The sequence below is a fragment of the Chelonoidis abingdonii genome, chromosome 16, assembly GCF_003597395.2.
Source record: "Chelonoidis abingdonii isolate Lonesome George chromosome 16, CheloAbing_2.0, whole genome shotgun sequence".
Classification (NCBI taxonomy): Eukaryota; Metazoa; Chordata; order Testudines; family Testudinidae; genus Chelonoidis; species Chelonoidis abingdonii.
In genome coordinates, this window is record NC_133784.1 from 16,358,524 (window position 1) to 16,384,027 (window position 25,504).

At 46.2% G+C, this 25,504-nt stretch overlaps 3 protein-coding genes across 3 annotated transcripts in view; 2 read left to right on the forward strand and 1 right to left on the reverse strand.

Moving 5' to 3' along the window:
- Positions 1-25,504, reverse strand: part of LOC116827654 (putative protein BRICK1) — a 97,984-nt gene that overhangs the window by 14,873 nt on the left and 57,607 nt on the right. The window lies entirely within an intron of this gene.
- Positions 1-25,504, forward strand: part of LOC116827145 (uncharacterized) — a 60,127-nt gene that overhangs the window by 14,706 nt on the left and 19,917 nt on the right. The window lies entirely within an intron of this gene.
- Positions 2,653-3,788, forward strand: LOC142047849 (uncharacterized). The gene is made up of 3 exons (XM_075073040.1): positions 2,653-2,677; positions 2,804-3,200; positions 3,285-3,788. The coding sequence occupies exons 1-3, from the start codon at positions 2,653-2,655 to the stop codon at positions 3,505-3,507; spliced, it is 645 nt and encodes a 214-aa protein (XP_074929141.1). The 3' UTR covers positions 3,508-3,788.

A 25,504-nucleotide genomic window follows, 5' to 3' on the forward strand; every position in this document is an offset into this window, starting at 1 on the left:
TTCCAGTCCTCCACTCCCACGTCCCTCTTCAGGGACCCTTCTCACAAGAGGTTACTGCAGCTCGGTGCAGTGGAGGTCGTTCCTACGGTGTACAGGAACAAGGGGTTCTATTCCCATTACTTTTTAATACCAAAGGTCAAGGGCGGTCTGCGATGTACCCTGGACCTGCGAGACTTGAACCACTTCCTAGTGAAGCTTAGGTTTCTCACATTATCCCTGGCCTCCATCATCTCCTCCCTGGACCCGGGAGACTGGTACGCTGCCCTCAGTCTGAAAGATGCATACTTCCACATTGCCATCTTTGAGACAGATGCTTCCTCTGGTTTACAGTTGGTCCAAACCACTGTCAGTTTGTGGTCCTCCCATTTGGCCTAGCAACAGCACCGCGGGTATTTACCAAGTTCGTGTCGATAGTGGCAGCTTACCTCAGACTTCAGGGTGTCCAGACCTACTCATACCTCGACGATTGGCTGGTCAAGGGCAGCTCCAGGTCCAAAGTCATGTCGCGATGCTCTTAGCCACTTGCCATCGCCTCGACCTGTTGGTAAATGACAAAAAATCCCCGTTAGTTCTCATACAGAGGATAGAGGAACCAGGGCCTGGCGCACTCCTCTATCAAGTTGCATGTGGCAACCATTTCTGCCTTTCATCCGCCGCTCAAGTGGCAGATGGTGTTCTCCCATGATATGACAGTCAGGTTCCTTAGAGGTCTTGAGAGACTTTTTCCTCAGGTTTGGTCTCCGGTCCCTCAGTGGGATCGCAGCTTGGTTCTGTCCAGGCTCACAGGTCTGCCCTTTGAGCCTTTGACCTCGTGCTCCCTGTCTCACCTATCATAGAAGGGAGCTTTCTTGGTGGTGACATCAGTGAGGCGAGTCTCCGAGCTGCGAGCCCTGATCTCAGAACTGCCATGCACGGTCTTCTGTAAGGACAAGGTTAAGCTCCGGCCCCACCTGGCCTTCCTTCCCAAGTTGGTGTCTAGTTTCCATGTGAGCCAGGACTTCTGGTCTTCTGCCTTAAGCCCCATGAGACTAGTGGAGAGAAGCACCTTCACGCTTTGGATGGAAGAAGGGCCCTGGCTTTCTACCGAGATTGGACGAAGCCTTTCCGTAAGTCAACTCAGCTTTTCATCTCTACTGCTGTTAGGATGAAGGGCCTCCTGGTGTCCACGCAGAGGTTTTCTAACTGGATCACCTCTTGCGTTCAGACCTGCTACTAGTTAGCGGGAGTCCCTCTGCCACCAATCATCAGAGCCCACTGGACCAGAGCACAGGCATCTTCGGCAACCTTCCTGGCACACTTCCCAATCCAGGACATCTGTGGAGCCGCAACGTGGTCCTTGGTGCACATGTTCACGGCCCACTATGCCATCACACAGCAGGCCAGGGATGACGCTGGGTTCGACAGAGCTGTGTTGCAATCTACACATCCGTGAACTCCTTACCCGCCTCCAGGGGCACTGCTGGGAGTCACCTAAGTTGAATGGATGTGAGCAAGCACTCAAAGAAGAAAAGACAGTTACCTTTCCATAACTGGTGTTCTTTGAGATGTGTTGTTCATGTCCATTCCACAACCTGCCAGAAACTCCAACAGTGGGGAAGGAAGGCAAGAAGGAGTTGCCAGAGCCAATCCCCTACAGATACCACTGAGGGAAAAACTTCCAGCACTGGTGCGTGTGGCGAGCACACACACCTAAGTTGAATGGACATGAGCAACACATCTTGAAGAACACCAGTTACAGAAAAAAATATTATTTTTCCCCCCCAGGGATACATTACATGACACCCTAATATCACACACCAACAGTGTGCCAGATAGCACTGTGCCAGATAGCACTGTGATGCTTTTAGGGTCACAGCTCTCCCTAGGCAAAGCTCAGAACCACCACTCCAGCCTCATCCTCCTTGACCTATCATCTGCATTTGACACCAGTGACCAGGCTCCTCCTCTTTAAACCTTGTCTTCTCTTGTCGTCCCCTGTTTCCCCTCACACCTCTTTAATCACCCTTCAGAATGCTCTAGGAGGATCCTCCTCACCCCAACTCATATCCATTCAGAATGGTGCTGGAGAAGAAACATCCATAAAGCTACCTCATTATCCTCAAATGTGAGTTGTGAGGAAAGGTTGAAAGAAATGGGCATGTTTAGTTTTGAGAAAAGATTGAGAGAGGACCTGATAAGTCTTCAAAGATGTTAAGAGCTGTTAGAGGACGGTGGTTGTAGCGGCGTGGTCACCGGCTCCTGCCCTGAGGGATTTAAGACAGCCCTAGGAGAGGGCTGTTGCAGGAGAAAGCACCTACGAGGCTGATTGGGGAAGCAGCTGCAGCTGGACCACGTCCCATCCAGGCCTCAGCTGGCCCTATAGAAGAGGTTGGGAGCCAGGAGCTCAGCAGACTCCCTCTAGCTTCTGAGAGGGAGGCACCTGGCTGCAGGGACCTGAGCAGAGCACCTGAGTAGAGCAGGGCTGGGGAAAGGCAGAGGATCTGGGAAGCTCCAGCCTGGAAAACCCCAGGCTGCAGCCTAGCAGAAGGCCAACAGGTACTGGGGGTTGCAGAGGACAGCCCAGGGGTAGGCAAAGGCAGCAGGTCCAAACCCAATCTTGCCTGTGATGAGTGTCTTATACTGCAGTTTGCCCCAGGACACAGGGGCTAGACGATGACTGGCAATAGCCTTATACTGGGTAAGAGTGTAGGGGAATGCAGTTCCTGATATTTTTCTGCCTTCACAGCACTTAGTTTGGTTTCCTGTCCCCTTTTCCATCCCTGTTTTTGATGTTTCTCTCTCTCTCTCTCTCTCCCCCCCCCAGCAGATGACTGGATGCTCAGTGAGAATCAGGAGCAGAATCCTCAACAGGCAGATGCTAAGCAAGTGGAACTGCACAGGACATTATCACAAGGATCTAAAGGAACTGTGGCCAGAAGTCGGGAGCAGGGAAAAGTTTGTGAGAGTCAGCACAAGTCAAAAAGGCAGCAGGGAAACCAGCCAGGGGAGAAACTGAGTAAATCTACAAATAGTCCAGGAACTCACAAGCACCTTAAGGAAACCAGAGCCCAGCAAAGAATCTCCACAGAAGAGAAAAACAACACGTGCACTGAGTGTGGGAAAAGCTTCAGTAGCCCCTCAAAGCTTATTAGGCATGAGAGAATCCACACAGGAGAGAGACCTTATACCTGTTCTGAGTGTGGGAAAAGCTTCAATGATATGTCCCCCCTTATTAGACATGAGAGGGTTCATATAGGAGAGAGACCTTATGAATGCTGTGAGTGCAGAAAAAGCTTCACTCAGAGTTCAGCACTTATTAGACATCATAGAATCCACACAGGAGAAAGACCATATGAATGCTCAGAGTGTGGGAAAAACTTCAATGACAACTCACACCTTCTCAGACATGAGAGAATTCACTCGGGAAAAAGAGCCTATACATGTTCAGTGTGTGGGAAAACCTTCACTTACCGCTCGGGCCTTATTACACATCAAAGGAAACAGACCCTATGCATGCTGGGAGTGTAGGAACATCTTCACTGACTGACCAAGGCTTATTTGTCTTCAGAGATTCCACTCAGGAGAGAAACCCTATAAATGCTCAGGGTGTGGGAAGAGTTTTTATGTGTGCTCACACTGTGTTGAGCATCTGAGGATCCACAAGAGTGACAAACACAATAAAGAACTTGCTTAGGGCTGACAAAATATGTTCTCTTTAATACTTTGGTTAATTCCCACATAGTGAACTCTAAGGTTTTTTGCACCATTTGCTTCACCATGGTCTGTCAGGTCTCCCAGGTGCGTTACCTGCTTTTGCCCACATACAGTGGTTGACGTTTTCAAACACATTTCTGCATAAAGAAACCTGACCGCCACCATTTTTCCTAGTTTAAAGAAACCTGAAGTATCACATTTATACTATTCCTCCCACTGCAAAGTGATGGTTAGTCACCGAGTTCCCTCTTTGGGGACAGGTTGTCTCATTCCCAGTTCTCATGTTACCCTGGGGTGTGCAGAGCAGCATTCCTTTTTTGTACTGTTTTTTCTCATTTAAAATATATTTAAATATAACCAAGAGCTGGACAAAGGGTTAAGATGAGATACCCCGACATTTATAAACAATTTATGTATCATCTTACAAGTTTCATTACATTGCTTTGCTACCTCCTCTTGTTTCTGATATCTTGGACAAAACATCCCCATTCATTATTTTGTCAAACCATCTTATCTTGTATTTGATTGGGATGTATCTGTACTAGCTGGAATATATTTACATAAATGTCAAATATGTTTTTATGTTGCCAAGGCCAGGCCTCCTCTGGTTCACAACCTTTGATTGAGGCCTCAGATCTTGCACAAGGCCCAGTGCTCGCTCGCTCTTGCTCTCTGTCACTCTACTACCCCATGTATTAGCTAGGCCACTTCTGGACTTTTTCCTGATTGGTTGGAATTGTGTGCAGATGGGAAGGTTGGCTGCTTTTTCCCCATTATGATTGTTAATACTTTTGTAAATTACATAATTTAATAATAATGAGACAGTGCTCAGTGAAGGAGGTATCAGAGGAGAAGACAATGGAAGAATCGTGTAACCTGCTCTGGAATTTTACTTTGTATGAAACTGGAAGTGTCTTATAACTCTCTGAGACTTTTTTTCCCTCCTCTTTCCTGAAGGCCATTTGGTCACATAAGTAGATAGTAGTTTTGTTTGACAGATTGTAGCTCAGATTTATTGAGAATTTTTAGACAAGTGACCATGTGGTAAAATAGTCATTTCTTACTTTGTTTTTCTTTCTCCCTGTCCTTCCTTGATGGCATGGAAAAAAGGTGAAGTGCAGTTCAGCGAAGAGAGTATTCCCATCTATTGCACCTGCTATGCAGGACTCATTAATATTTTTTAATCTCCAATCTGAAATGATGAACAGGAGCAGACTCCAACAGTACAACTAACTGAAGTAACTGCATATGTTCACAGTGTTCAATTGTGTAGGTCAATATTGTCAGATCCTCCAATGACTGACTGAATTACGCAGTGACTTGAAACTAGGCAAAATATCGGTCTTTGGTTCCCATAATTCAGGTCTCACAGCAAGTTACCCATGAAGCTAATCTCCTAAATAATCTTATTATTTGGAAAAGGATATCCCTAACTATGCAGATGTAAATAGAAATGGTGTATTTGCTGAACTCATTCTTTGTATGTGCTGCAAATGTGGATAAAATGACATCTTTCTTGAAGCAGAAAAATAACTATGATGATAGATTTCAGAGTAGCAGCCATGTTAGTCTGTATCTGCAAAAAGAACAGGAGTACTTGTGGCACCTTAGAGACTATTTGAGCATAAGCTTTCGTGGGCTACAGAGAAATCACATCTCTGGTAGCTTACAGAGATTCTGATCCAGGCCTGTACATAGTTCCTAATTTTTAACATGTGGCATCATATTAAAGAAAGAAATTAGGTATATGTCTGGGGAATCCATTCTTCACTAGCACTGCTGAAATTGTGGGTGGTTTGGTAAGGAATTCTAGTACAGAGAAGTTAAATTTATCCTGCCCTAGGCCAAGAACTTGGCAAGAACCTAGAGAGAAATAGCAGCTGCCTCATTGTTTGTTTTCATCCAGGAGAAGGAAGCTGTGGTTTAGTGTGGCACAGATAAAACTGTTTACAACGTCACTGGGTTGAATGGCACAGATTACAGCCCCAAAGGATGCCATGGTGAGATTGGGAACAACTGTCCTTTATTATTTGTATCCAGTGTTTCATGAGGCAAAGTGAGAAAGAGTTTATGCCTTCAGAGGACGTTCCTTCCCTATGAGTCCCAATCTGGCTGCCTTGCTGGATAAGAAGCACTTCCATGCTGTGCAAGTGGTGATAGCCAATGAGGGAATGAATGTGTCAGACTGCAGGATACGTGAATTTTGAGTCCTGATTCTATGTGTTGGTTTCTTAGGCTATGTCTACAGTACAGAGTTTTGTTGTCAAAAGTTATGCCTCTTTAATTAAAGCACTTTAATTAAACCACTGTTACGCTCCTTGTGTTGCTGAAGCGCATCCACACTTGCAGCTCTTGCATCGACACAGAGAGGTGCAGCTGGCCACGGGGTGCTTTGGGAAAGGTTTGCAATGCTTCATGAGGCAGGTACAGCATCACATGATGCAGGTTTCTCAATCCCATCCGTTTCATGGGCATCCTACTAGATTGCCAGCTGCTTTTCAACTGAAGTGGGGGGTGGAGCAGAGGGAGGAGTGTGTGACAGGGACTGTGTGTGGTGGAAAGAGAGTGTGTGTGTTGTGGAAGTGAGGGGGGAGGAAGTATGTATGTGAGAGACAGAATATGTGTGTGTTGGGGGAGAGTGTGTCGGCATGCTGTCTCTTTAAATTCAGATAGCAGCTTGAGCAACAATTCTGAGGCAGAGGAGGGAGATTGCACAGCAGTCTCGCCACATACCCCTCCCAGCAGCAGCCCACTCTACCAGGGAGAGCAACATTCCAGATTAATGGTTCTGATTCCCTCCAAGTTCTCCTACAGCCTCCCCTTTTTGAAGTTAAATGCTACTGTGGTGGGCTTCTTTGGTATTTCCCCCCAACAAGGATGTTAAATGTAATTATATCATGCTTGCTATTACCGAGGAGTTCAGCTATATTCACCTCTTGGACCAGATCCTGTGTTCCATTTAGGACTAAATCAAGAATAGCCTCTTCCCTTGTGGGTTCCAGGACTAGCAGCTCCAAAAAGCAGTCATTAATGGTTTCTAGAAATTTTATCTCTGCATCCCATTCTGAGATGACATAGAGTCGTAGGACAGGAGGGACCTCGAGAGGTCATCTAGTCCAGTCTCCTGCACTCATGGCAGGATTAAGTATTACCTAGACCAGGGGTCAGCAATCTTTCAGAAGCGGTGTGCCGAGTCTTCATTTATTCACTCTAACTTAAGGTTTCGCATGCCAGTCATACATTTTAACCTATTTTAGAAGGTCTCTTTCTAGAAGTCTATAATATATAACTAAACTATTGTTGTATGTAAAGTAAATAAGGTTTCAAAATGTTGAAGCTTTATTTAAAATTAAATTTAAAATGCAGAGCCCCCTGGACCGGTGGCCAGGACCCAGGCAGTGTGAGTGCCACTGAAAATCACGCTTCAGCACTGTGCCATAGATTTGCCTACCTGAGCAGACCATACCCTAATGTCTGTTGATATAATCTATCTTGAGAGATGCTCATTAGGAGTGGAGTTCCGCACTGCCAGGGCAATTAGTTGCCGTATATCCGCGATGAGCAGTTAGAAGATTTTCCTATGTCCATTCTTCACCCACTGTTAGGTCTGATTTAGACCACTGCTTCTTGTTCTATGCCTCTGTGATTAGGGGAAAATTTTTCTCTGTCCTTCGATTGACAAAATTTTAGTGGGGTTCTTGAAGAACTGTTTCATGTCGCTCTCAGATGATCTATTCTCAGATACCAACCCATAGGTCTTTTTTGGTGAATGCACCCAGCACAATGATGGATAGTATAAGTTTATATTATCGATAAAGGGCAATAATTTATGGGGCTACTATACGGGGGTTGTATGGGCTGGTACCTATCGAAGCGAATGTTATTAATGGCTCGATCTCTGGAAAGTTTAAAGTGGGGTTCCACAGGGGTTGTTTTTTTGGGGGTAGCTACGTTTCAAGTTCTTCATCACGACGTAGATTGTCGGCATCAGAAGTACGGTTTATTAAGTTGCAGACGATACAAACGTGAGAGATTGCAGCTTGCTTTGGAGAAGGGTCAATAAATTTTTTATTGACAAGTGGAGAAGGAGTGGTCTTGGAGAGTAACCGATGAAGTTCAATAAAGCACATGCAAAGTGCTCACTTAGAAGGCACAATGGTGTTCAATTGGCAGAAGAGGGGGAGGGAGCGTCTAGGAAGGAGTGGCAATGAGAAATAGACAATCTGGGTATCGTGAACAGGCTAAATGATGAGTCAGGCGTGTTACTGTGTGCAAAAAAAGCAAGAATGTTGATTCTGGAGTAGCATTACGTGTTGTGGAAACAAGCACGAGGAAGTCTGAATGTGCTTCCGTCTATGATCGTGCAGTGTTGGCCTGGGCTGGTAGTTTGGGTCAGTCTGTCAGCCGATTTCGAAGAGATGTGAGAAAGAATTGAGAGGGCGGGCAGAGAAAGGAGTCACAAGAATGTTACTCTTGGAAGAATGACCTTGAAAGAGGCTGAAGAGAAGGCTTGGTTTAGTTTGACAAGGAGACTGAGGGAATGTAGCGGCGTTTTCAAGGTATTCTAAAGTGGGGTGATTAGTCGCGAGGAGGGAAAAACTTGTTTCCTTAGCTCTTTATAGGAACAGAAGCAATGGCTTACTGCGAGACAAGGGAGATAGGCTGGAACGATTAGGACAAGTTTAGACTCGTCAGGGTAGTAAACACGTGGATCAAATGGCCTGGAGGAGGTTGTGGATCGCTTTTGATGGAGCATATTGTAAGAGTACTTATATAAATGTCTATCAGGGATGGTCTAGACAGTATTTGGTCCTGCCATGAGGGCAGGGGACTGGACTCGATGACCTCTCGAGGTCCCTTCCAGTCCTAGAGTCTATGAATCTATGAAATCCCTCATTATTACTGAGTTTTCTGTATTTTTTATTTTCAATATCAGCTGTTAACTCTCTGCTTTGAAAGCACTGAAAATGTCTGTATCGGTGTTAGAGGGGAGAAAGTGCCTTTTTCTTGAATTTTTTCTCAGAGGAAAATATTCCCATGTATTCAAATGTGTAATGAGGTGTCACATTCTTCTCCCCATTCACCAGCAGTAATGTGAGTGATAGGTTTTCACACAGAAGATTCCTTGACAAGATATTTCCAAGTCCCAGAGATGTGTGAAGAGAAAATGGGAATGATTCACCCACAAGCTGCCCAGCCACAGACTCTGTGACAGGTCATGTTAAAACCTCTTATGTCATCTGGGAAAAAGGCCACACAGGGGCAGTTGTTTTAAGATTCACTAGAGGATTTGCCAGCAGGGAGGCTGTAGGTCACATGCGGAGGCCAGGATGTCACTGGGGTCTAGGCAGGGGCTGCAGTAGGGGGAGTCTGGCACTTGGTCAAAATGAAACTGGAAGAAAAAAAAAACTTGTTTCAGCAAAAGACTTGTGTTTGTCACTGAGGCCCCTCCCAGACTTAATCCTCTTCTGTGAAAATCTCCATCTGCCCTGGAGCTCAGAGAGACAACATCCTCCCTCCCTGCAGATTTTCAGGTTTTGCTCATTTTTCTTGGTCTTGCACAAATATTTTTGTGATCGCAACAATTAGAGAAATTTAAAGAAGAAGAAAAAAGGCAGAACAAACAGGAACCCCTCTGTGACGGGTTGGATCACAGAAACCCCCTTGGGGCTGCCAAATGATGTGCCAAGACTACTGCCCCTGCTTTCCTGCCCTGGCAGCTTGGGACTTCAGTGCCCTGCCTGGTCTGAGACAGACCCACTAGCTTGCTGCAAACCCAGACCCAGGTCTGAACCACGTGCCCTAACAGCTGCAGGCTTAATTGAAAGCAGCTTAAGAAGTGTTCCTGTCTTTAACACTCAGATGCCCAACTCCCATTGGGGCCCAAACCCCAAATAAATCCGTTTTACCCTGTATAAAGCTTATATGGGGTAAACTCATAAATTGTTCGCCCTTTATAACACTGATAGAGAGATATGCACAGCTGTTTGCGCTACAGGTTTTAATGCATACTCTGGGTTAATAAGTAAAAAGTTATTTTATTAAATATAGAAAGTAGGATTTAAGTGGTTCCAAGTAATAGCAGATAGAACAAAGTGAATTATCAAGCAAAATAAAATAAAACAGACAAATCTATGTAAGAAAACTGAATGCAGATAAAACCTCACCCTGAGAGGTGTTCCAGTAAATTTCCTTTTACAGACTAGTCTAGTCTGGGTCCAGCAATCACTCACACCCCCTGTAGTTACTGTCCTTTGTTCCAGTTTCTCTCAGGTATCTTTGGGGGTAGATAGGCTATCTCTTGAGCCAACTGAAGACCAAATGGAGGGATCTCCCAGGGGTTTAAATAGACTTTCTCTCGTGGGTAGATACCCCTCCCTTGCCCTATGTAGAATTCCTGCTACAAGATGGAGTTTGAGAGTCACATGGGCAAGTCACGTGTCCATGTATGTCTCAGAACTTACAGGTAGCAGCCATGGTTCACATGCTACCTTGAACATCCTCATGTAGACTTCTTATGTGGATTGGAGCCTTCCAAGATCAATTGCCCATTAAGTGTTTCTTGATTGGGCACTTAACTTGCAAATTCCTTTTAAAGAAGATGACAAAAACCTTACTAAGGTTATTTAAAATCAAACATACAGCCAATATTCATAACTTTGAATACAACAGTGACACATGCATACAAATAGGATGAATATATTCAGTAGATCATAACCTTTACATGGATATGTTACATGGCATATGTAGCATAAAACATATTCCAGTTATATGATATATACATTCATAAGCATATTTCTATAAACATTATGGGGTGCAAAGTCATACCCTCTTCTACAGTGGGTGTGTTTTTACTGAAACGTCTAGACACTGAAGCTCAGCACTGCACTGGCCAGGAATCAAACCATTGCTTTCTGAATGGCAGGGGAACGTCAGCACTGAACCACCAATGCTGTAGCTATGCTGCTTGACTATTTCCAGCTCTTCATTGCTCAGTATTCCATGCAGATTTACTTTTTATCCAAAATTTGCCCTGTGGGGCCTCACCAAGACATGTTTCATTCTCCCCTTTCCAGAGGCAGCTATATCCCTTGAAACCCTTTTGAATTTGCCATGTACCTGAGTACCTTTTGGCCTCTGAGTAAAGCATGAAAAGGAAAGAAATGTGTTGCCCACCCTCACTGAAGTGTGAATTCAACACCTGCAGATCATGAGACTGACACTGTACAGCACTAAACTGGTTCTGTGGTGTCACGTTGTGCATTCTGGACTATGAATTCAGAGAGCTTAGCTCAACTCTCCCTTCCCAGATTTCTGCCTGGACTTCATTCAGTTTTAAAGAAAAGCGCCTAGGAATCAGTGATCCACACTTCGTATTCCCCACCCCTGTCCCAAAAATCACTGAAAATACCTGCCAAATTGATGGGGGAGCGACAATGACTTCAGAGTTAAGGTGGATGGATCTCATCAGTTCTTGAGCACGCTTTCTCTCTATAGATTGCTTTTTAAAAGACTGAATGGATTGCATTTTATTTGTTTGAAATTATTAATTCTCAAAATAAATGAAGGTCTGTTTTATAATAGGTGAATATTATTACACTTGGCTATTTTTCATCATCTTAATTATTGACAAGACAATAAATCAGCTCTGTCTTTATCATCCAGATCCCCCTGGAAAGAGAAGCCAGTTCTCAGGTGGCTCTGAGTCCCTATGGGAGGATCAGCCACATCCTCTGGGGACATTTCCTATGTATCAGTATCAACAGATTCAAGCAGCAGCAGCAGCAGCCCATAGTGGGATAAAATTCAGGGGCAGAATTGCAGTTTGAACCTGGCTCAATTGTTTGTAAAGCAGCACTTTGCCTCATTACACCAGCACAGGGACCTGATCTGTATTGCCTGGGCTTGGGGTTAAATTCTCCCCTGGGATGTGTCAAATCCCTCCTAGGCTAAATGAGTTAGCTCTCATTGAATGTTGCCCTGTTCTTGCATTAAGAAGAAGAGCAGCAGATCACTTTGATATTATTTTATGTCACTCTCGATGTTTTCATTATTCCTGTAACTGTCAGCTCCTTTCCCTGAACTGGGCTGAAGTCTCAGGTGTCAGTAACACACTGGAGCAGGGAGTTAAACAGGTTCATGACCACCAGGGATTCACCCACCTGATACAAAGTGTGCATATTCAAGGCTGTTTCTCCTTGAAGTGGGCTCTGGATTCTCCTGTTTCTTATTCTTTTCTTAAGAAGTCAGCTGAGGCTTAACACCCGCTGCTAGGATGTATTTTTTCAGCATCATCAACCAAGTCAAAGTGTCTGGCCATGTGGCCCAATGAAGAAGGTATCTGATTCCTCAGCAGGAAAGTGACGGTTTGAGTCCTGGTATGGGGATGTTCTTTGCCTCACAGCTTGCCTCTGCTGAATGGCTCCAGGATCCAGCTCTGAAAAGAGGAATGAAAGAAATTGCCAGGGAAGATGAAATATCCCCGAGGCATCTTAGGATGTCTATGTAAGTCCCTTGCCCACTGGGTACTGTGGTGGGGGGATGGGTATATACCCCAAGAGCATCAGTGCCTGCCATGTCTCTCCCATCAGCCAGGCCCATCTGTGAGCTGTGGGGCCATACTGGGCTCCTGAGCAGATGTCCCATGCTCCCTGGGACCCAAAGGCTACAAAGCCTGTATGGTGTCAGTGTGTGGGGCTGGTGTTTGGGAATGTGCCAGAACAGGGGTTGCTGTGATGGTGCCTCTGGCTCTGCAGAGAAGGGGTGGCGGTAACAGCATCCCCCCACCCATGTGAGTGTTTCCCCCCCAGCCCAATCTCTCCTCTAAGTACTGACCTCCCCCAACTCATCTGAGAGCTGCTACCCCTCCTTCTGATCACCAGGTTCCCCCTGGCTCAGAGAGTGGGATCAGACCCCCCTTTGGCTCTCAGAGCTGCCTTTCTAGCAGCACTGGGAGTCTCTGGAGGCAAATTGGGGCTTCCAGGGATCTGTGACACCGGCCACTTGGGATCTAATGGGGTGAAGTCAAGGGATTCTGGGCAAGGGAGGGGGACTAATGGTTTCCTGCACACTCTACCCTAAGCCAGGCTCCTGGGGTCTCTCCCAGCTCAGGCTGAAGGATGGTGGCACAAGGAGCAGGTGGAGATGGATATGAAAAAAGAAAAGCTCCAATGTGGTATGCACATCCTGTGCAGTCAAGAGCAATGCAGATAATTCATTTAGGTTCTCTGCAATGGTCCTCTCTTCACTGAGTGCTCCTTTAACACCTTGTTTATCTAGTGGCCCCACTGCCTGTTTGGCAGGCTTCCTGCTTTAAAAATGTACTGTTAGTTTTTGCATCTTTAGCAAGTTGCTTCTCAAATTCTTTTTTGGCCTGCCTTGTTATACTTTTACACTTAACCTTCCAGAGTTTGTGCTCCTTTCTATTTTCTTCATTGGGATTTGACTTCTATATTTTAAAGGATTTTCTCTCTAATTGTGACAGACTGTATCCCACGTTCACCACTTTTACAAGACCATGAAACATTTTGTACGAAGTATGTCTCGTGAGGTATCATTTAAAAACTCATAATCTGCTCACCATTAGTGTCCCAGTAAAATATGTGTGGCACTATTATATGTAAAGTTCTTCTTTGAGTGCTGTCCCTGTGGGTGCTCCATTCCAGGTGACGGTGCGTCCCAGCGCCGTTGATCGGAGATCTTCAGTAGCAGTGACTGATCGGGCACAGCTGCTGTCTTGCAGCATCATTAGGGTCTGTCTGTGCGCACGTGTCCCGCACTCCCCCCCCCCACCCCCCTAGTTCCTTCTCAACTGTCCTCGGCTGAAGACGGAACTCAGGCAGTACTCATATCTTCCCTGGTAACTGAAGAAAATAAGTAGAAATAAATAGAAATAGCCTGATAGAAATATCCCAGTTCTTTCCCTTCCTTTAGAATAGTTTGTTAGTTTAAAAAAAAAAAATAATGTTTTTCTCTCATGCTTATCTCCCATTGAGACTCTCCGCCAAGGCAATCATAGCTCCATGATGTTGGGGGCCCCAGGATTCAAGAAATGTGGCTCCTGCAATAAGCCTATGCCGTGGTCTGATGGACACTCACTGTGCGTGAAGTGTCTTGGTGAGACACACGTCCCTGCTAAGTGTGTCCACTGTAATAGCCTGAAAACCAGGGATCACCGTGACAGAGACTTGCAGCTGAAAATGCTGCTGATAGAGAAATTTCTGCAGCCGCCAATGGAGACGGGCACAAGTAAACCCTCTCCCTCACACTCCCTTGCTAGGTCAGAACCGACCAGGAGTGCGGCATCCCCCTCTCAAGCAAAGAGGCAGGAAGCCTCAACCTCTCCCCCCAGTGCTGATAGCATGAAAAACTGGTGCCTCTGACTGCCCCAGTACCTCCGCCATGGCTCATATGGGGCACAGAAGCAGGGACCCGACTTCCCACAGCGGGCAGCTCTCCTTGGCACCAGTCCTGCTGGCACCGAGGATGGACCCGGTACCAGCGGTGCATTCCACCCCGGTGCCAACAAGGACATCAGCACTGAGCCTGACGATGACCCCCCGCAGCAAATGCAGAACCTCCACAGGGCACCTATAAACAGCCGTCAGCTAAGCAAAAATCGCTGTGGACATTGGCTTACACTCCACAACCCGCAGCACCGCAGCCCACGGAGCAGAAACAGTTTTTAATCAAGCAGACATCTTTGTGGCCCCAGAGCCTGACTCTCCTCTCCTACAAACCAAGCGCTCACTCTTTGAACAGCCACTCTCACCACCCAACCTGGCCGCCCTCACTGACAGAGAATGACATGCAGCAGCAGGCAGAGTTTTTCCCGCCTGACTCTCCTCCCCCACTGGAGCCACATCTATTTCAAGGCATGGCACCTCACAAGAACCAGCCTCAGTTTCTCTACTTTGTCCTCCCATGGACAGGCCCCACCTTTCCTACCCTATGTAGTGGCCTCAGTGGTACTCTTGCTCTGCCCCTGCTGTCACTCCTCCTTGTAGACCTTCTACCAGGCCACAAGTCTGTTCTGCACCTCTATCTCCAGCTCCATCTACATCTAGAGCTGAACTCCCCCTTGAAGATGTGGGCTACAAACCTTTCCCTGAATCACCTGCTCCTAACTCCCCATCAGCTGCAGATGAAGCTCTCATGTCACCACTTCCACAGAACATGGACGATTTTAAGCAATTACAGGAACTTTTCAAGATGGTGGCACTCAGCCAGGACATTCCTTTAGAGAAAGTGCAGGAGACACAACACAGACTCCTCAAAATCCTCCAACCCTCTGCGCCCTCAAAGATCGTGCTACTCATAAATGAAGCCCTTCTGGAACCCGCTGACACTCTATAGCAGACCCCTGCCTCCATCCCACCAACATGCAAAAAGGCCGAACATAAATATTATGTACCTGCTAAGGACATAGATTTCTTATTTTCCCACCCACAACTCAACTCTCTTGCGGTGGATGCAGCCATGCACAGAACAAAACAGCCAGAATACCAGCCCGCTCCGCAAGACAAGGACCTCAAATGGCTTGACCTCCTGGGCTGCAAGGTTTATACCTCCTCTACTCTGCAATTCAGAATTGCAAATTACTCTGCCCTCCTCGCAAGCTATAACTTCGACAACTACAACAAGCTCTTTGATTTTACCTCCCATATCTCAGAGGACAGCGGAGCGGACTTTAAATCAGTCCTTGTCAAAGGTCAACTGATGTCTTGGACGGCACTACAAGCATCCTGGACATGGTGGACACAGCAGCCCACACTACCGCCACTGTGGTGATGATGCACAGGTCTTCCTGGCTGTCTGCATCTAGTATCCCAAAGATCTGCAGACCAAAGTGGAAGACCTTCCCTTTGATAAAGATAAACTTTTTTCCAAAAAAACTGATGAAATCCTTCACACCATGAAAGACTCTAAGGTCCTCTGTGCACACTGGGGATATACTCGTCTCCTCCCAGAAGACAACGGTACCAACCTTATCAGAGGCCCTGTGCACAACAATATCACTGGCCCCAGTCCAGACCTTATGATAGTGGGAAAGAACCACAACAGACCTCCCAGGCACAGACACAATCATGCACAACCAACTACATCCCACACATCGGGAAACAAACAACAATTTTGAAGCATTGGTCAGGTGTCTGCCTGACCATCCCTTGGCACCACTGCCTATTTGTCCATTGTAACATCCAAACAGCCGTGGGCTGGGTCTCTCTGGGCGAATACACAGACTTGACACTTGCCTGCCCAGCAGCCTTTTGCACCCTACATTTATAATGGTCCCCACACGTCTGACCCTGCTCTCCCCCTGGGCTCCCGTGAGGATGGTTTCCTGGCTGAGGCTAGCAGGATGGGCACTGCATTCACCATGTCACTCAGGGCACTGTGATCCCAGGCAAACCTGAGAGGCAGGGGCCCTGGGCACCTACCAGCAGCTCCTTGTTTTGCTGCTCCTCCTCGCCTTTGGCTGCCTCTCTCTTTTTGCAGATGGGCAAGGCGCTCTGGCGGTGCCTGCTGGAAAAAGCAGGGGAGGGGCTAAGTTACCAGCTGCTACAAACAGCCTCCCAGTTGCCAGATTTCAGGGCTGTTGGGGACTCTGGTACCCCAAACGGCAAGGTTTGTTTTCCGACCGCGAGAGACAGGCAACACCAGCAAGGTTCAATCAAATGCTCTTTATTGAAGGGTGCACAATGACAATAGAGAGCAAGCTCATCTCCAAAGAGAACCAGCTTACTCCTCACAAAATAACCTAAGCATATATAGACAGTTCTGTCGCGTCACTGACTATTCAATTAAGCACTCGACCTCCCTTTTCTTAACAATTAAAAACTAGAAACTTCTACCATACATGTATTCTCATGTCTTACAAGATTAAATGATCTACTTGATTAATAATACCTTAACAATCGCTAACAATTAGGAATGTAGCAGTTAGGAACAAACATAGAACAGAAACAGAGAGTTTTGCCCAGGGAGTCTGGGAGTCTGGGATCTTGGCTCCTTATCAGTTCTTCAAACGAGTTGTTCCTTTCTGATCTTATGGTTGCCTAACTCTTCGAGAGACAGGCAACTCCCAGGTGTTTTCCACTTATGAATTACCCAGAAACCTCTGTTAGCCTAACTTTGTTCAGGTTGGCATAACTGGCTTTGTGCTACATTCTTATTCAGGCCTAACAATCCCCCCTTTGTCCCTAGAGAACTGCAATGGGACTCTTGGAACAACCAATTTACAGTTTAGGGCACAGTCAGGTGCCCATCCAACAGCCACCTTTGATTATAACATACAGGACGACTAGCCCACAGATTATTACAACAGCGCTACGGAGCAGGTTGTGGAGCCATCTACCTGTATTTGGGAACCAGTTAAACAGGTTACTCCACCAGGACTCAGTTCGCTCCCCTCCATGATCCTTTGCCACCTGTATGATGTGATTTGCCCTTTCCCATGTGGCATTGTACATATCAGGGACATAGACACAACACTCTTGTTCAGTTAATGCACATGTTCCCCCCTGTGAGGCATGCAAGATATCTAGCGCCAAGTGGTTTTGGAGGACCATTTGTCTCAGTTTTTTCTGTTCGGTTGCCATACCTACCAGGGCAGTGGCAGTATCATTGGCCATTATTTCTAAAACCCCTTGGAGTCTCATTACTCCTTCTCCAATTCGCCAAGCGGTTCCTCCACACGCAAACACAAAGCCGGCACAGGCACCTGTCCAGTCATTCAGAGCCTGCCAAGTAAGGGGACGAGATTCTTTGACATCCTTCTCCACCCCTCTGATGTTCCGAATTTTCCCTCTGGGCAAATGTGAGCAGTAAACTATAGGGGGCTTCAACCAGGCTAAATAACAAGAGCCACTGCACGAGGGAGGGAGAGTTAGGTATGCCTTATTAGCACATACCCAATACACTCCAAAAAGGATGGGAAGAATTTTGGCTGTCTCGCGATGACTTATCCACTTATACCACCCTGTCCATGCTGGAAAAAGGGAGAATTTGGTTGGGGGAGAAGTGCTAATACCTGTGGAAGAGTTAGCAGTACATAAACACAAAGTGCGGTTTGAGAAATTATGCTAAAGTATGCAAGTAAAGATATAATCTTCCTTTAACTTATGACCTTCATACCAAAAATGATGTTCTCCATGTATAATACACTTATTGCCAGGAAAACTATACCGTGATGAGGAACAAGATTCTGCCTGATCCAAAAGAGATATGTTAGGACCCCGCTTAGCTCCATAGTGAGTGCCGTTGTAATAAGCCTTACACTCACTATTCCCTAGGCCTATCCTTCCTTCTCTTAGAATATACCACTGGCCAACTCTTTTCCAAACAATTAGGTATCTGTCTTCGGAAATACCAGCATCAGCCCAGGTAATATTCATATTCAAATCCCCTGAGACATCCTTCCAAGAAGGAGTCCATGTCATATTCATAGCACTAAGGGGAATAGGTACCATGGGGAGACCTTTCTGGCTATCGGCTGGCATTAGGGAACACACCCAGCATGAGGTATTCAGCAAAGCTGGCATTCGAGCTTTCATTTCATGGGCAAGACGTATAAATGTATTAGAGCTATGGGATTCTAAAGTTTCAACTCACCAAAACCCCAAAAAAGAAGGATAACAAACAATAAACAGAATAACAACAGGAAAACCCATGCTAACAAGTTGGGCCTTACTTTTGGAAAAAGACACAACCAGGTTACGGTTTCTTCAGTTGCAGTCGAAGCTTCAGGTCGCCCACAGGGGTAACAGTCCATTTGCCTGGGGCACTGATGTCGTCTGTTTCTGGTTCACCCGGCTGGCGGTGGGGTGACCGTGCGTGGCACCCTCGAAGTCCGACGTTGTCTGCTTCTGGGGAACCCTTTACTAGGTCAGGTTCCCAAGCGGTGCTCTTGATTCTGGTATGATGAATCCAAGTGGGTAGCTCCTTCACTCGGATGGTGGTAGGGCTAACCAGAAGGATCTCGAAAGGTCCCAGCCACTGCGGTTGAAGTGAAGTCTTCTTGTATGCTTTTACCCACACAGAATCACCTGGTAAAAAAGAATGAACAGCTTCCCACAGTGGTAAGGATTGGGAATGTGCAGAGTACTGCTGTAATGTCACCAGATGGCGCTGTAACTCTTTTACATAGTTCTCTGTTTCATTTGTCATATCAGAGTCACTAGGAATCGATATCAAAGGAGCAACGGTTGGAGGCACATGCCCAAACAGAAGTTCGTAGGGGGCCAGCCTAGTCCTAGCATTAGGAGTTGTTCGGATAGTATAGAGTGCAAGAGGCAGAACCTTAGTCCATTTCAGCTTGAGCTCTTGGCACAATTTTGTCAAAAGATTTTTCAAAGTCCCATTCATACGCTCCACATGGCCCGAGCTCTGGGAGTGCCAGGGAGCATGAAAAGCCCACTTTGTTCCTACGGCTGTGGTAAGTTCTTTGCAAATCCTTGCCGTGAAATGAGTACCTTGATCAGAGTCAATTACCTCAGGATGGCCAAACCTTGGGATCACTTAATTAAGTAATATTTTGCATATGGTAGTTGCAGTAGCTCAGGCTGTAGGATAGGCTTTGACCCATCCCGTAAGCTGGTCGACTATAACCAGAAAATGTCGCTTCCCTTCAGATGGAGGTAAATCAGTGAAATCAATCTGTAGATACTGCATAGGTCTGTGAGCCCACCTGCGTCCCCCAGGCGGTGCTTGTTTGCTCACCCCCTTTGGATTGCATTGCTGACACAGAGCACAGTTCTCTACTATTCTCCTGGCTACGTCATAAAGTCCTGGAGAAACAAACTGTCTTAGGACAATCTGGGCCATTGAATTTGACATAAATTTCTCATTTTAGATTTAGCCAAGCCAGCTGTCCCATCGATTCCCTTCCAATCTCTAAGTATCAGAGACAACGGGGTGTCCCCCGGGCACTTACTGTCAAATTGTCCCATTTTGATGAAGGACCTTGACCCTTTTCCCCGCATTGAGGTAAAGGGACTCTAACCCCCACCTCCCCATGTCAAGCACTCGCTTACCTCTCCAGGGACTCGAACACCTGGACTGGGACTCAAACCCAGAGAAGGATCCTGTGCAAACCCGGACTGGGATTCAAACCCAAGCAACCTGGATACTACTCAAAGGGTAGGTGGACATTGCTGGATTTCTACAAGCTTCAGCTGGTTCACGGAACTCGCCTTATTGCCGTGCAGAGATCAGATCACCAGGTAAGGCTCCTCTAAACCAGAGGATGCGCGCTGCGTTGCCTTAGTGTCAGATCTCCTGCCGGAGAGTCAGATGGGTCCCGGCGGAGTCACCAAAAGTTGTTGGGGACTCTGGTACCCCAAACGGCAAGGTTCATTGTCTGACCGCGAGAGACAGGCAACACCAGCAAGGTTCAATCAAATGCTCTTTATTGAAGGGTGCACAATGACAATAGAGAGCAAGTTCATCTCCAAAGAGAACCAGCTTTCTCCTCATAAAATAACCTAAGCATATATAGACAGTTCTGTCGCGTCACTGTGCATCACTGACTATTCAGTTAAGCACTCGACCCCCCTTTTCTTAACAATTAAAAACTAGAAACTTCTACCATACATGTATTCTCATGTCTTACAAGATTAAATGATCTACTTGATTAATAATACCTTAACAATCGCTAGCAATTAGGAATGTAGCAGTTAGGAACAAACATAGAACAGAAACAGAGAGTTTTGCCCAGGGAGTCTGGGAGTCTGGGATCTTGGCTCCTTATCAGTTCTTCAAACGAGTTGTTCCTTTCTGATCTTATGGTTGCCTAACTCTTCGAGAGACAGGCAACTCCCAGGTGTTTTCCACTTATGAATTACCCAGAAACCTCTGTTAGCCTAACTTTGTTCAGGTTGGCATAACTGGCTTTGTGCTACATTCTTATTCAGGCCTAACAGGGCCCATCCTGTCCTGCAGAGTCCCTGGGACTCACTTAGATTGTTTTTATTTAGCCTAGTTCAAACTCACTGAGGAAGAGCTGAGAGAGGCTGAAAGGGGGACCAGGTTTTCCAGAGAAAACGCTGGCCCCTGGTGAAGTGACAGATTGCACCCCAAAACCCCAGCCACAACTAGCTCCTGGCTTCACCTACATCCCAAACAAACAGCTTCAGACATTCCTCTAGCTGTCTCAGCTACAACCCCCAACACACCTAAAGTGCTGAAGCTGAACCTGGACACTCAGACACCCAAAATACCTCACAACCCCCCAGTTCTGAACACCCCCCCCCACAGCAACACATCAAAATGTTCAGCTCCAGACAGCCTCTTCAGTCCCCATCTCCAGCCATTTGTCACATCCAGGGCCCCAGCGCTGAACCCTCCAAACCCACCCACCCCCAGCTGCGACCATCCCCTCGTTCTCAGGGCTAAGCCTGGGCTCCAAGTTCTGCATCAGAGCTGGGTTCTGGTCCCCTCCTGGAGCTCCCCAGACCAGTCACTCCCTGGCTCAGTCAAACAGACCCTGCAGCAGAGGCTGCTCCTCTCTTCACAGTCTGTGACACTCTCCTGTCCCTTCACCCCAGACCCCTGCAGTCCCAGACAGTTCCTCTCTGGCTCATGGGTTGCTTGGGGACTGCGGCAGGGGGCAAACAGACAGATGGGCCCATTGGTGCTGGAATTAGGGGTGTTGGGGGAGCTACTGCACCACCTAACTTGAAGTAGTAATAACCGACACCAAAAACATGGTTTCCATCATCAGCACCCCACTATACAAATTGTTCCAACACCCTGGACAGGACCATGACCCTCCCAGCAAGAGAATGTCCACGCTGCCTGTCTCCAGCCTGCACTCCCCCTTTGCCCCAAGTCCTACCACATTGCCTGTGGGCTGGAGCAACCTTTATGTTGGGTTCCAAGCCCAGCCATGGCTCGTCTGCAGATACAGAGGGCTCCTGGGCTGGGCACATGAAGGGGCATCTCCTGCCCAGGACTGACCCTGCCCCAGGTGGGCCCCTCACAAGGTGTTTGTGACCAGGGCCATCCTTAGGCATACACAGAATGTGCGGCTGCATAGGGCACCTGAAAATTTTGGGCACCACTGTGTCTGCACGCTTCCAGAGTTTCCTATCTCTGTTCTGACCCTTCCTGCAGGTTCCCACAGCTAGCTGCTGCAGCCTGGTGACTTTTACTCCAGAGGGGATCTAGTACCTTAATAGTGAAAAAGCCTTCCAGCCTGCCAGAGCTTTTAGCACAACATTGAAACTGTTAAAGAGCCATTCAAGTGGTAATGAAGCCATTTAACAGGCATTTGCCAACCCCCAGGTATATACTGTCAGTTTCTGAATTTACTGACAAGAACAGTTGTGCATGACTGTATTATTTACTCAGAACATGTTAGTCTACAGAACCTTAGTTTAAAATTTGCTTTAAAATATTTCATTAGTGAGTTGGTGAAGATTATAAAATCACATCTCTAAAACAATCCTTGCATAGATTTGTAGATGCACATTCATCTTTAGCCTTAAATGCTTGGATCTTCAGACATATAGCTTTTTAAATAAACCCTTCAAAAGACCACCCTTATCTAAAATACATATTTAAATTTTGATTACTATAGTAAAAAAAACTTGCTTCCAAAGTCTTCCTGTCCTTTCTGTCCATCCCTTTCTCCCTTCCAGTCCCCCCAAAGCCCCTTGAAGAAAGCCCTTAAAGGGACAACAAACACCCCTTTCCTTCCAGATAGCTGGACAAAGAGTTTCCCTTTCTTTACTTCTGACTATCTGATGAACTAGTTTTAAGAGAATCCTCCAGCAAAATCAGTACCAAATAAGATATACAATCCTTTGTTATGCCTAAAATCTTTGGAAACGTTTTTTAAAGTTAGTGAAATTTCATAAACATGTCTATTGTTACAGAGATCACACAAAGTAAATTAGTGTTCCCTTTTTCTGAAAGCAATGAATATTGTTATGAACACACTAAATCTCTGTGACTGGTTAATTTAAAATAATGTCTTTGTTTCAGTGAGTTAAATATGTAGTAATCTGGAATGATTACTTTATGAAGGCTGAAGAGTACATTTAAAATATAAAATCAGCTTAGAAATACTGATTAAGAAAATGCAAAATGGAGAAGAGCTACATCATGTATTCCATAATATTTAATGTTGTATTCAGCAAGACAGCTGACTCACCTTTACTACAAAGTTTTTGCAAATAAATCTCTGACAAACTTCAGGGCATATTAAAAAATCTGTGACTGACATTTTTTATTCCCAGATTTAGTGATTTTAATTAGGTACCTATTGCATGTCCAGCCTTCCACATCTGGCATGCAGTGGAAAACATGCTCTATTTTCTTTAGAAAGAAATTGCAGAAGAGTGTTTTTTTCAAATGTCATTTGCTTCATTTGGGTTCTTGGATTTGACCTGAAGGGGGTGATCAGGGAGTGGGAGGGAAGAGAGGAGGAAGACAGTGAGGAGAGAGGGCAGGGCTGGGGCAGAGCAGGAGTGGAGTATGGGTGGGGCCTCAGGCAGAAGAGGTGGACTGGGGAGCTAGCTAGCCTCCCCAAGCAGTAGCTTCACCCACTGCCCATGACAGCAGGTAAGGGCAGGTTGGTTCCCGCACACCCAGCTCGCACTGAAGTGTCCTTAGGTAGAGGCTGTATTCACAGAGTTGAATGTGCCAATGCTGTGCATTCTGCATGAGGGAGAGGGTGTCATAAGTAGATAGGTAAGGGTTAAATTTTCTTTACCTGTAAAGGGGGAACCAAACACCTGACCAGAGGACCAATCAGAGAACTGGATTTTTTTCAAAGTCAGAGGGGGAAAAGAAACTTGGAGTTTTTTGTTTCTCCTGGCTATGGAGTGAAACAACTCTTCTTCTAACTCCAATCTTTTTTCTAACTTTCATCTACCAAAGTGTGAGTACAAAGGTAGCAAGGCAATAGGCTGTTATATGCTTTGTTTTGTGTTTACATGTGTGTTGTTTTGCTGGACTGGTTTAAATTGGCTATCTTTTAAATCAGACTGTTTATTCCTATTTTCTTATAAGCCATATCCCTGTGATTTGATCTCTTAATGCGTGTTATAGTTATTTGTATGTTTCTTTTCTTTTTTATATAAAGTTTTCTTTTTAAGACTTGCTTAGGTCTTTTCTCTAGTTACAGCTACGGGAAAGAAGGGAGGGGAATTTCTTTGTGTAGCTGACTAGGTTTGAATGCATAGGCCAGGGGGGGAAGGGTAAATTATCCTCGCTGGTTGTATTCAAGGAGCATAATACGGCATCACTCCGGCTAACCAGGGAAAGGAGGGAAGTGGGGATGAGATAGGAGACCCAGGGCTCTGGGTCTTGGGGGGTTCTCTCCAGGAAAGTCTGGGGGGACCAGAGCGAGGCAGGCGCTGTATTCCTGTCTGGTGGCAGCGAAATAAGATCCAAGCTGGTAGAAAGCTTGGGGAGTCCATAGTAAGCACCCAGATTGGACGCTAAGGTCCAGATTTGGGACAGATGTTTACCACATGGTGGTAGCGTGGGATATAAGAATCCAGAAGCCAGTAGATATATTAATTTTCTTTTCCCTGCTAGGGATTAGCAGTGAGAAGGGGTGGTTTTAAAGCGCCAGAGAGAAAAAAAATTTTCCTAACCTGCTTTGGCAGTTTGCATTTAAACACAGAGTCATTAAGAGAGCATTATAGGTCTTTTGTTAAACAATTGGAGTAACTATCCCAGCCAGCTACACACAGGTAAATACAGTGGCTTTGTTTGGTTTAATTGCATATCAAAGAGAGCCAGAGGAAGACTAGTTGCTAGCAGATTTCAAGAGACAGAGAAGCCAGCAAATTCAGACAACAACCACCAGAGGGCACCCCAACACAAGAAAACAGAACCCATGAGTTCCAAATGCCATAAAGCAGGAACGCGCAGACTAGAGGCAGAGGAACAACAAAAGAAGCGATAACAAGCGAGACATGGAAAAAATACAAGAGATGGAGATGAGAGAAAAGAAAAGAAGCTGCTGACAAAAAGAACAAGCAGCCAACAGGAAACTTTCAACAGAGAACAAGCAGCCCAAGATGCAGCCTCCAACGAGAGATAGAAAAAAACAACTAGAGAATGGAAAAACAGAGAGAGGCCACAGGCAGGCTTGGAATTAGAACAGGCTAAGCATCAGAACCAGCAATCCTACCCCTCTGCGCCAGTTGTGGTTCAAGCTGCACAGGAATTTCCCAACTACAGGCAGGTGATGAGACGGAGACCTTCTATAGAACATTTTGAAAGGCTGTCTTGGTACAAGATCCCTACAGACAGTACAGCTGGAGCTGAGTCACACCTCAGTGGACCTGCAGACGTGGCGCTGAAATGCCAAGGGACGAATGGACGATTATAAACTGTTTCAAGCCATGGCCAGATCCAGATGGGGATAACCCGGACACACCCTCGGCGTTTCAGAAACCAGAGTGGAAACCAGATGGGTCATTTCACAAACACGCCTACTACGTTGGGAGCATTGTGACGCCTGGATAGCAGGAACCGGGTCAAACTTTTGATGAACTGCGCACCTCATGCAAATGGAGCAGTTCCTGGATGGTGTTCTGAAGACATTAACACGGACATCCTAGATGGAAAACCCAAAACTTTTACCGAGCGGGGGAGATGGAGCCAAATGATGGAGTGGCAGAAAAACAAGAAAGTACTGTAAAGGGGAGTGACAACCCCAAGGGCCACACCGACAATAAACCCTACAACGAGGCACCCAAAAACCCACCTACAACCCAAGGGAAGCACAGACACCTATTCCTTCCACCTCACCAGTCTTCAGTAATTACTCAACCCAGTGAACCGTTATCTG